At 36.7% G+C, this 12,956-nt stretch overlaps 2 protein-coding genes across 2 annotated transcripts; both read right to left on the bottom strand.

Moving 5' to 3' along the window:
• Positions 1 to 2,239: 2,239 nt before the first annotated feature.
• Positions 2,240 to 3,964, bottom strand: LOC118347720. The gene is made up of 2 exons (XM_035687813.1): positions 3,702 to 3,964; positions 2,240 to 3,571 (listed from the first exon to the last, which is right to left on the bottom strand). Exons 1-2 carry the CDS (start codon positions 3,722 to 3,724, stop codon positions 3,109 to 3,111), a joined length of 486 nt encoding a protein of 161 aa, XP_035543706.1. The 5' UTR covers positions 3,725 to 3,964; the 3' UTR covers positions 2,240 to 3,108.
• Positions 3,965 to 10,383: 6,419 nt separating this feature from the next.
• LOC118348725 lies at positions 10,384 to 11,652 on the bottom strand. The gene is made up of 3 exons (XM_035690951.1): positions 11,535 to 11,652; positions 10,896 to 11,174; positions 10,384 to 10,721 (listed from the first exon to the last, which is right to left on the bottom strand). The coding sequence occupies exons 1-3, from the start codon at positions 11,650 to 11,652 to the stop codon at positions 10,384 to 10,386; spliced, it is 735 nt and encodes a 244-aa protein (XP_035546844.1).
• Positions 11,653 to 12,956: the final 1,304 nt, after the last annotated feature.

Consider the following 12,956-nt stretch of genomic DNA (forward strand, 5'->3'; position numbering starts at 1 on the left):
TGGCACATCTTCGTAGCCGTTTATGTTGGCTGCATGGTTGGCTTCTCCCTTTGTGTTGCAGGTTCCATCCACACCTGTGTAAGGATAGTTGGCTTCCGTAGTGAGACCATGATTGTTTTGGACGAACTGGAAAGCATTGTCCATCAAACCACCACTACAACCTTGGTCCACTCCTTTAATGTCGCAGTCAACCAGCTCTTGCTCTGACAAAGAGATTAGTTTACCACTTTTTAGCTTAGTAATTCCTTCCATGGCTGCCACTGCTGAAAATGCCCAGCAACATCCTACATTTCATCACCAGAAAGTGTTATAAACATGAAGTGGACATAATTCATCTCAAAATTAGACACTTACCACATTGGCCTTGGTCTTTGATGGGTGTTACGGCTCCTTTCTTTCTCCAATCCATGGAAGAAGGCAAGGCAGTCACATTTTGATATTTGAAGGAAGAAGTCTTTGTTGAGCACTCATGCCCCTTGAATCTATTTCGTGAGGCTTTAAACTCTTCATTCGTAAGATCAGCAAATTGGTTGACTCCTAACTTGTATGGTTTGTTCCCAATGTTGTTGAAAGATTCTATAAGCGCCACATTTTCCTTAAATATCTTCAAACGCTTCTCCTTCTCCTGATTGTTTTCGTATAATCGTCCATGATGAGCCATCCATTGCTCATGCATCTCACGCATTGCCACATCTTGTAGCGTGCGAGCAGCAACTTGAGAAGTCAAAGCTCCCAAAGTGAGGATCAAAGCCAAATAAATGCATTGGCTAGAGAAGCCCATGGTTTGTTCTGGTTTCTGCAATGATTTGATGATGGGAATTAATGATCGGCATACTTGCCCTTGACATTTATATAGAGACAATCCTCCCTTATCAATTGCATACTATAACGTTAGAGGAAAACATAGCGTTGCAAATGATATGATATTTTGACAGATAAAAGAATAAGTAATTTGGTTATTTTCAATTTGCATTTTGGATCTACTTGTTACAAAATTGTCTCTTTATGATTATATTTGTCTATATTTATGTGGGTGAAGTGTTAAATTAATATGTTCATTGGTTGATAGTACGAACTGGCCCTTTACAGCTTGCATGGGATCGCGAAGCATACAAATTGGTATTTTGTCTTTTACTGTTGGGGCTTACCCATGAAATCAAAGCCAAAATGTAGGTTGCACCGTAACGTTTCGCTTGTTTATAAGAAAATGTAGAACACAATGTTGGATAAACGCAGTTTGATCATTCTCAAAAGGCGTTACAACATTTCTGTTGGTTTGACAAGTAGCCTTTCCGTATAAACTAGCATTCATTCTCAGCGTGTGATCAACATCAGTTTTCATGAGCACGCAATTAAAAGTACAAAGGATGATATTTATGACTTTATTTGTTGAGTAAACCTAGATACAGTCATAAAATATACAAGTCTCATGCATTCCATTAATTAAAAAATAGTGGAGCCCATCATATAAAATAGGTTTTTCATGTAGGTCTCAAATTTGCCCAGTTTTTTCAAATGGAGTGAGTGGGGCTTGCATGCCCTAGGACTGTATGTACAAATCATTCTTCTGCCACTACAACAAAAAATCGATTTTGGGACATTTTTTTTGGGAAGAAATAAAAATAGTCCCAAAAAATGAAATCTAGGGACGAAGTTCAAATTTTGTTCCTAAAAAATGACAGAATGTGTTTACCGTTTGAACAAGTTCGAACGGTATATGTAGGGATGAAAATTTTCATCCCTAATAAAATAATCGTTCGAACATCCAGAAAAAATGTTCGAACAAAGTATAATAAACATTCGAACGGAAATTATATATGGTCAAACGACAATTTGGCATGTTAAGTGATAAAATTTAGCGGGACATTAACTTACCGTTTGAACATCATAAAATAACGTTTGAACATCAAGGCTAATCAATATTCGAACAAATATTATGATTGAACGAGAAATTGACAGTTTAAGTCAATAAATTTAGCGGGACATTGACTTACCGTTCGAACATATTTCTATATTGTTTGACCTAATAAGTTATCAATGTTCGAACGTATAATAAAGTGTTCAAACGGAAACTAGATTCGTTTGAACTTGAAATACTCTATTCAAATGGTCACAAAACTTTTACAATTATTGATGGCAACAAAATACCTTACTTAATTATTGATAAATATTTAATTTATATAAAAGTTAGCAATTAAATAATATAAATCAATAATTAATTTAGGAAAGACAAAAAAGATTTAGTTCATAATTAAATTAAATTTACAAAACACCAAATATTATTCAAATAAAAAAACTATAAATAAAAAATAGAAACAACTAAGATCCCAACTCCATACACATATCATTGACTGCAGCTAGGCGTATTTCTAACTGTGTCAGTCGAGTACTGATTATGACCTGAGTCGCAGACATAGCATCAATCTTTGTACGTAACTCAGAGATGCTAGCATTAATCTCTGTACGTAAGTCATAGATGCTAGCATTAATCTTTGTACGTAAGTTAGAATTGGTAGTACGGATCTCCGTACGCACTACATCGATTACTACTGATGTCTGTCCACTGATCTCTGCACACAGTATATCAGCCTTCTCCTCGAGAGTAGATGTGCGTGATGCCTCGGCTTGCGTGGATGTCTCATCGGCCGATACTCCACGATCTCTCGGGTGTCCATCTCTCTGAGTATCGACCGAGTCTAGAATAGGACCACAAAGATGAAGTCTCGATTGTCCAGTACTTCGTGACAGGGTGGAGTTGTTGATCGGTCTCATTGGCTCCCGGACACGCTCGACAATATCTAGCAGGACCCTAGCATGTAGCAAAAATCGGGTGATCAAGAATCTGAATGGCAATATATTCATTGTAATGTACTGGGGCCTTTGATCGAATCTTATCGAATATATAATCCACCAGGTCAATAAGAACGTCACAAGCGACACGTATCATAAACTTCATCTGATCCATGCCAACCTCTGTCTTGTACTACCGAGGATCAATATTATTGGCAATGATCAAGTTCATGATCTTGAAGAAAGGAGATAGATCTGCTAGCTTGATGCTCTTCGTCCCACCATACAGAGGAGCATCTGGACCAACAACCAACTCCCTCACCTCATAATCTCGAGGGAATCAAGCTCATCTGTATAAGCTAATCCCTCATCCTCAGCCGTCTCCCCATCACCTGAAGCTGGAGACTCTCTAACCACCATGTTCGAATATACAGTGCGCAGTTTGGGAATACCAATAAAATCAGCGAGTCTGTCTGCTAAAAATAGTACTGAAGCTCCTTGAATAGAGATCATGCATTCCCCTCCTTCATCTGGGCTGATACCATCGAGCTCTTTATAGAACTCGGAGACAATGTCAATATAAGACATGAGGTCACATGCTTCATCCTTCTGATCGAGGCCAATTGGTGTCCAACCACGATCAATAAAGACTGATATCAAAGAATGACCCTCCCAAGTAAGAGTCATAAAGTCAAAAATTTTCACATGATGCTCTAATAAGATAGTCCTCTCTCGGAATGTTTCGATGGAAGATTGACCTGGTCTGCCACGCTTACGTCCCCTACAAGAAATTATCAAACTGAAATTTAAAAAATAAAATATATATGCAACATTAGTTATAAAATATAATACATAAATATTGACAAAATTATATACTAATTAAAACAATTAGAAACTATTTTTTGTTATACCGTTTGATCGAATCCATAACCATTCGAACATATAAATTTTTACATCACCGTTCAAACGTGAATATTAACTTTGGTTCGAACGTATGGTGATAAGATCAAACGTTCGACGTTTGGGTTCCTACCGTTCGAACGAATACAACATTCATTTGAACAAATTATGGATCGAACTCAGCCATGGCTGAGTCAACTCATCGGCCATTGAAACAAAAGGAATCCTCTAATTCCTTTCGTTTCTTCCACCAATATCAACTACACAATGAAATATAAATAGCCTATGTTGGATTTCCAGCCACCTATGGTGGCTATTGACCGAAAATGGTGTTTTTCCTATTTAAAAATAATCTAACAAAACTTAGTTAAAATAACCCAAACGAGGTATTTAAGGAGCGTACTTGAAAAGAAGAACTCTTGGATGGTGGCAGTGACGACGGCGTTTGACTGGCTATAGGGTCCGTTCGAAAGAGTTTTAAATGGTTTTTGTGGGCGGTGGTGGCGTTGAAAAGCCTCCCCCAATAACTTATATGTACAATAACGTTTGAACGGTACGTGATACATTCAAACGGTTTTGACTTACTGTTCGAACATTATTATTTACTGTTTGAATTGTGTTCATTTCAAATTTAGTCAATTAATTGATTTTTTATATTTAATATATTATATACTATATGATATTATATGTATGATATATCATATAGTGATTTCATATATAAATACTATAATATATAGTATTCGTATATGCTAATTATAATATAGTATATTATCATATAGTATATTAGTATAAATAATTATGATAATATATTTTATGATATAGTATTATAATATCATATAATATATACCATACATCCTTTGGATCCATTGACAACACCTTGATTTCTCGCTAAGAGATCCAAGGATCGAATCCCCCTATCCCATGTATAAAAAAAAAATGAGTTTTGAGTTTTTGCTCTGTCTTTACGAAGTTTATGGTTTTGATGTGCGACTAGGGCTTTCCTAGGGCTACGCCTCATGGCGGTGCCCTTAGGCACTCTGGCGTTGACAGGGCCTGGTGGGGCTAGTTTGGAAGGGGATTCTGGTGGTTCTCTAGGTAGCAAGGATGGTGGTGATCTTCTGCATAAATCATACATACAGGTGTTTGTTGTACAAGTATCTCTTCTGGTTTTAAAATGCCGATGCATTATCCGGTGGAGGTGGATGGTGAATTGGGATTTGTTTTCACAGAGGTTGAGATGAACAAGGTGGCGGAGGATTTTGGTTTTACATTGGTTCTAAAATATCTACGTACACAGCCCTCTATTGATGCAGTGCGATTGGAGATTGTGAAAACTTGGGGTCTTCTTGAGATTCCAATGGTGAGCTTTATGGATGACTATCATGTATTGGTTCAGATAGCCAGTGAGCGTGACTTTGCATGGTTGGGAAAGAGAAGGTCACGTTATCGATGGGTGCAATTTTTGCATTTTTCGATGGACGAAGGAGTTCGACGTGAAGGAGGAACTGTAAATGATGGCACAATGGATTTTTCTTCCAGGTTTACTGATGCATCTGTATCATAGGGACTGCATGCAGATTCTGGCCAATAGGTTTGGGAGATATCTTGGGACTGATAATGCTACATTGTCTCGCTCTCGTGCAACTGGTGCGTGTATTTGCATGGAGGTTGATCTATTGGATGAATTGGTTCAGGGATTTCCAATTTTAGTGGCTAAGAAAAAAATATGGCAATCTGTGAAATATGAAAAATTAGGTTTTTATTGCTCAAAGTGTCGAAGACAGGGGCATACGGAAGTTGCATGCAGGATGGGTCAACAACGAATTGTTCAGAAAAAGGAGGAGAAAATGAGGTGGAAAAGAAGTGTGGTGTGAAAAAATGGCACAGAAGGAATCTACGGTGCAAATTATACAACCTCCTATTAGGGTGGATTCTGATCTGGACCTGGCGGGACAGACAAGTATGATGGAGGGCATAGAGAAGGTGCAGGACAATGTTTTGGCTCAAAGTAATACGGATGAGAAAAATGATGGGACATTGGCTGATGGTGGAGTTCATTTGATTGATTCGGGCGTGGGGTGAAGAGGGATGTTGAGGGTGTTGAGGGGGAGAGTAATATGGTGGAGTTAGGTGAGATTGTGGAGAATCAGTTTCAAGGCGAGTCTCCACTAAAGGATCCTAGTGCTTCTCCTGTTGTAGATTTTTTTTTATCATGGATGGTGGTAATAGATTGGCTTGGGAGGAGGGAGGTTCGTCCAAGATTTTACATGATTTATTGGCACTGGAAATAGGAGATGGGGCTTTGGATTATATATTAGAAGAGGATCACATGTCAGATCATGAAAAGGAGATTTCATTAGACCAATTTGCAAAGGAAAAGGGCTATGACTCTGATAGTAAAGCAAAGTTTTTTCAAGACCATTCGAAACAGAGAGGTGGTATGGTTTTACGTCATTCTCAGAGGGTGTTATCCCACTCTTCTAAAATGAATTTATGATTGGTACTATATTAGTGTGGAACATGCAGGGATTAGGCACGTCGAAGCGAAGGCTTAAGAGTTTGGTTTTGAAGTTTAAGGTATCGATTGTCTCTATTGCGGAACCGTTTGCAGGGGAGGAGAAACTCCCAAGTTTGGCAAATTTCTTGGGTTTTAAAATTTTTTGTTCTAATGCTGCGATGGGGGGCAAGCTGCGTTTATTATGGCATGATGATTTTACATTGGATATTGTTGATATGTCGGATCAGTTGCTTACAGTTTTAGTTGGAAGAGTGAACCAGAAGACGTTGATAACTTTGGTCTACGCCAAATGCAGCTATTTAGAAAGAAGGGAGTTATGGCATGCTTTAAATTACACTAATAGTGTTCAGGTGCCGTTGTTGGTGGTGGGTGATTTTAATACCATCCGAGATGATGGGGAGAAGGTGGGAGGTAACTCGTGATCTTTAGTGGCAATGGGTGATTTTAATGGATGTCTAGACTCCTGTGGCTTATTTGACCTTCCTCCTAGAGGTCGCAAGATGTCTTGGTGTAATGGCTAGCAAGGGTGTGCTAGGAGCTGGGCTCGTCTGGATCAAGCAATTATGAATGTGGAATTTTTTAGAGTGTATCTGTCCACTTCTATGGAGTACTTATCTCGGAAAATGTCGGATCAAGCTCCCATGTTGATTCAGGGTTCGAAGGTAGAAGAAATATATGGACCGATGCCTTTTTGCTTTCAGAATATGTGGTTGCAGCACCCATCCTTTCAAGATTGTGTTGTTTCGGTTTGGAAGGAGCCTGTGTTGGAGAAAGGTCTTCTGAAACTTGCAGCAAAGTTAAAGAAATTGAAAGTGACTTTAAGGGTTTGGAATAGGTGTGTCTTTGGGCATGAGAACCAAATGATTAAGGAGCTTGAGGAGAGGATTGAGCAGGTGGATTTTTAGCTACAATCGGGTTTTGATAAAGAATTAGAAATTGAGTTGTTGGTTTCTAAAACAAAGCTTTTTTTTTATTTTTTTAGTGAAGAGCCGGCAGCCACATATTGGCGGCCCCATCCCAAATTAAAAAGCCCTCACTTGTGGCTGAGAAAAACCGTGGTTACAAACCAGGCATCTGTGAGATTAAAAGTAACCTCCCACCCAAATACAGAACCAACTCAAATAAAACAAGAGATCTAAACAGGCCTAAATAAAAAACAATAAAGATCTAAACAAGCCTATTTGACAAGCACCAGAAAAATAAAAAGGGTCTAAACATGCCTATCATAAGAAAATAATAAAATCTAAACAAGCCTATATGGTAAAACAATAAAGATCTAAACAAGCCTATATAGTAAAACAATAAAATCTAAGCAGGCTTAAAAAACCAAAACAAAACCGAACAACCTATAAACTCTGAAGCAACACCTTCATGTACAAAAATAAGGAATCCTCATCTTCTCAACACGGATGATACCTTTTAGATGTCTTGGAAGATAGAGTTGTCCATCATAAATATCATTCTTTCCAATTTCTCCTTCTCTAGCAAGAAAATCAACCGCGTCGTTTCCTTCCCTATATTGATAGACCACCACAAAGTTTATTCCCTTGAGCTCCGCTTTTAAGGGTACGTTTGGGTAGTGAGAAGTGTTGAGAAGTATTGAGAATGTTTGTGAATAGTTATGAGTAGAGATTGGAGTGAGTTTGTGGGTCCCATTGAGAGTATTTTGAGTTGTTTGGATGTGTGAAATATGTTGAGTTGTTGACTTTTAAGTAGGTAGTTGAAAATTGTATAGGTCCCATAAATATTATAGTGATTTTATTTTTAATAATAAATATTATAATGATTTTATTATAGTGATTTTTTAATATTAATAAATATTGTAGTGATTTTATTTTACTTTTATATATAATAATGATAAATATTATAATGATTTTATTTTTAATTTATACATAATAGTGATAAATATTATAATGATTTTATTTATATATATATAATAGTGATAAATATTATAGTAATGTTATTTTTTATTTATATATTATAGTGATTTTATTTTTAATTTATATATAATAGTGATAAATATTATAGTATTTTATTTTTTATTTATATATAATAGTGATTTTATTTTTTATTTATATATTTTAGTGATTTTATTTTTTATTTATATATTATAGTGATTTTATTTTTTATTTATATATTATAATGATTTTATTTTTTATTTATATTTAATAGTGTGATTTTATTTTTTATTTATATATTATAGTGATTTTATTTTTTATTTATATATTATAGTGATTTTATTTTTTATTTATATATTATAGTGATTTTATTTTTTATTTATATATTATAGCGATTTTATTTTTTATTTATATATAATAGTGATAAATATTTTTTATTTATATATTATAGTGATTTTATTTTTTATTCATATATTATAGCGATTTTATTTTTTATTTATATATAATAGTGATAAATATTTTTTATTTATATATTATAGTGAGTTTTTTTTATTTATATATTATAATGATTTTTTTTTTATATTTAATAGTGATAAATATTATAGTGATTTTATTTTTTATTTATATATAATAGTGATAAGTATTATAGAATGTTTGTGAATAGTTATGAGTAGAGATTGAAGAGGGTTTGTGGGTCCCATTGAGAGTATTTTAAGTTGTTTGGCATGTGAAGTATTTTCAAAAGTACGAGAATACTTGGAAAGTGTTGAGGATACTTTAGTACCCAAACACACCCTAAGTCATTCCAGAAATCCCAAAGATACCATAAGGTGCATCTCCCTTTATGGAACCAGTCTACAACAATACGAGAGTCACTTTCAAGAATGACATTAAAAAAGTGAAATTGCTTACAAAGACGAATGCCCTCCAAAATAGCCTTTAGCTTGGCCCCGTTATTTGTCCCGTTCCCAAAGTGAGATGAGAATGTTGCTTTAACCACGCCGTTGAAATCACGAATAATTCCACCACCTCCCGAATTACCCGGATTTCCACGAAAACTCCCATCACAATTAAGTTTCACCCAACTCGATGGGGGTTTAGGCCAAGTAACTATTTTTACCTCTTTCGCCCCAATACTAAGGCGTTCAACCTGGAATTCTTCTAGATTTTTAATGTCTTGCATGGATAATTTTCGGATAGCTCTAAGATTATCGGCCAATAACTTAATCCAAAACCAAACATCCCTCCAAATTTTCTCAGCATTATCCTGCACGCCTTCCATTCTAGCCTTACACCTTCTTTTCCACAAGCTCCAAGTAATTAGGCATGGAATTAAACCAACTAACGTGCCTTTGATAGAGGATTTTTTTGCATAATAAAACCATATCATAACTCTAGTTTTCCAAGGCAACTATTTCGTAAACAGAACTCCCATCACAGCACTTGTGTGGGACCAAACAGTCGAAGCTACATCTCCTGAAGATAAAACGTGATCGGTAGTTTTTGGGGCTTTTCGTGGGCAACAATCATAGGAAGAAGCCAGATAGATACCCTTGCTCTGCACTTTGTCATCCACGATTAAACAGTTGGACCAAGCTTTCCATAAACAAACTGAAATTCTTTTCGGCAACACACTATGCAAGAACGATTCATGATACAATGTATTCAAAATTTTGCTTCTCACCACCTCCCACGTCGTGCCTGTAGAAAATCTACCATCAGGAGAAAGTTTCCAAATGAAGATGTCTTGTCCACTTTTTCCAGCCGGCACATTTTGTAAAATCTCCTCTGGTATTTTCGAACTAACTAACTCCAATAACTTATCAGAGTTCCAAGAATTATTAATCCAGCAGTCCTTAATGCACAATTTGGAGTTTAACACAACCTCAACTCTTACTGATAGTGCACCTAAAGCAAGCCATTTGTCAAACAAGAATGAAGCATTTCCTTCTCTCACCAGCACTTTAACATTCACCATAACTTCCAGAGACAAGACATAACTGACTTCCAAAAACGAGAGTCAGAAGGCCTCTCAACATAAAAACTCAGACCACAAAGTCTTAGCAGTTAACAACCGGTAAGCAAATTTCATGTGAAGAGATTTATGTACATCTTTAAGATCTCTCAAGCCCATTCCCCCTTCTAAAATAGGATTACAAATTTTCCCCCAAGATCTCCAGTTAAACTCTCTTTTGCCATCCGCCTCACCCCAAAGAAAGTTGGCCAAAAGAGATTTTATACGAGACACAGTCACCATGGGAATATTCATCACAGACATTAAGTGAATAAAATTAGTCTTCCTCCATGCAAAAGAAGCTTCATTTTCCAGCCTGCAATTTTCTTCCTTATTTTCTCAATAAGCAGCTCCATGATCCTGGATGTTAGTCTTCCTGATACCAAAGGCGCCCCCAGATACGTAACAGGAAATATGCCTTCCTTAAAACCCATAAGTCTCAACAACCCACGCTTACGGATTAAAGAGATGCGCTTCGACATAAACAGAGCAGATTTATCTTTGCTAATAATTTGACCCGACCACTTCTCATAAGTCTCAAGAATGTGGACAAGGTTTTTCGTAGATCTCTTACTCCCATTCACAAAAATAAGAATATCATCTACATAGAGTAAATGTGATACCAAAGGAGCACCAACCGGATGGTGAAATTTTTGAATATGCCCTAAATTAAAATTTTTCCTGAGTAATCTTGTCAAAACTTCCTCCATAATAATGAATAGCAGTGGAGAAAGATGGTCCCCTTGACGCAAACCCCGAGCCGATTGAAACTAACCAGTGAAAGTCTCATTCCTCATAATAGAAAACCATGGGGACTCCACACATTGCCGTATTAATCTGCAAAAATTATCAGAGAAACCAAAGGCCCTAAAGACCTCCAAAAGAAAACCCCAATTCACCCTATCATAGGCCTTAGCCATGTCAAGTTTCACCATCACATTTCCACCGACATTTCTCTTATATAACCAATGAACCATTTCCTGTGCGAGAGTGATAATTTCAAAAATGCTTCGGCCAGGAATGAAAGCCCATTGTTCATGCGCGACTAGCTTTTCTACAACCACAGTTAGCCTTGAGACAATAATCTTAGAAAAAATCTTATATACCACAGAACACAAACTGATCAGTCTAAATTTGTCAAAATGAGAGGGATCGGGCACTTTCGAAATTAAAATAATGAAAGAGGAAGAATAGAACCTGGTTAGGGGTGCACCCCTGAAAAAATATCTAGCCGCCTCAATGACATCATGTTTAACAATATCCCAGCAAGACATGTAAAACTCGGAACCGAAACCGTCTAGACATGGACTGCTCTCTTTCGGAATGGAGAAAACTGCTTGTTTTACTTCATCATCTGATGGTTATGCGCAAAGGGATAAATTCTCTTCCTCAAATATTTATCTCTAAATCAAACCCGAGAGGTCACACTCCGGAACACCCGAGTTCTCAGAGAGAAAGTTATGAAAGAAGTTAGCAGCTTCCTTATGAACAATATCGACCCCCTCAATAATTCTTCCGTTGTCAAGTACCATCCTTGATATGTGACCCTTTTTCCTCTTTTGATTAATAACTGAATGAAAAAAACTAGTGATCTGATCCCCCTCTGTCAGCCATCTTTTTTTAGCTATCTGACCCAAGCGGCTAGTCCCTCTTTTCCCATAGCTGAAGCTCAATTTTAGTAACTAGGAAATCGACCTCAACTTCCTCAGATAAACCAACTTGTAGTTGATTTTCCAGAAATTCCATGCGTTCCTCAAGAACTCTTAAATTATCTTCCACTCTCCCAAGAACATTTTTATTCCAAGCACGTAAAGCCACCTTGGTTCTCTTAAGTCTAATAGCAAGTTTCAAAAGACCCGAGGCCGAGTCATGCTAATTCCACACATCTGTAACATATGACAGGAATGAATCATGAGAACACCACATGTTGAGAAAACGAAATGGCGAAGGACCATAATAGGAAAGTGGCACCTCCGAATAGACCACCATCGGACAATGGTTAGATGATTTCCAGAATAAATATTTAAATTGAACCGACGCAAATTTCCTCAAGAAATAATCATTTATAAGCACTCTGTCTAGCTTCGCCCAGCTTCTAGACACCCCTTCATGGCCATTACACCATGACATACGTTGGCCAGAATTTGATAAATTAAATAGACCACAATGATCTAAACAATCATTAAACTCCAACATAGATATAAATGGTCTTGGATTTCCACCAACCCTTTATGAATCTATGCGTATCACATTGAAATCGCCCAACACCATCCATGGTGCGTCAGCCACTTGCGTCGCTTCTAATAGTTGCGATAACTCTCTTCTTTCAACATAATTGCATTTGGCATAAACAAAAGAAATCAGAATTCTAAGGCTGGCCATAACCAACCATCCAGAGACCATTTGAGAAGTGCAAGAAATTACCTCAAAATCATTCTGGTCATGCCAAAATAGCCACAGCTTACCACCCTGTCTTTCATTAGAAACAAATTAATTATACTATAAAAAGTTCCCCAAAGCTTCTTCAGCCTGCCTCTAGACTTTCTCAAACCTCTAATATTCCAGAAAAAATTGTATCAATCGTAGATTAAGTTTTTGAGATCGGGTTTGAACCCTTTGAGATTTCCTCACCGAAAGTTCCTCTATCATTTTTTATTTTCTAGAAATCGCACGCTACTCCACATTCGACTCGTACAATTTTTCTTTTCCTATCAACGTTGGTATTTCTCTTTTCTCTCTATCTGACGCACAGCCTATCGCCAATTCCCCTTGACATACACCAAGTATGCACCTCCTCGACGTCCTCAGATTTTTCATTTTTTATTTGAGGCGTTAT

The sequence above is a fragment of the Juglans regia genome, chromosome 1 (assembly GCF_001411555.2).
Source record: "Juglans regia cultivar Chandler chromosome 1, Walnut 2.0, whole genome shotgun sequence".
In the NCBI taxonomy this organism is placed as follows: domain Eukaryota; kingdom Viridiplantae; phylum Streptophyta; class Magnoliopsida; order Fagales; family Juglandaceae; genus Juglans; species Juglans regia.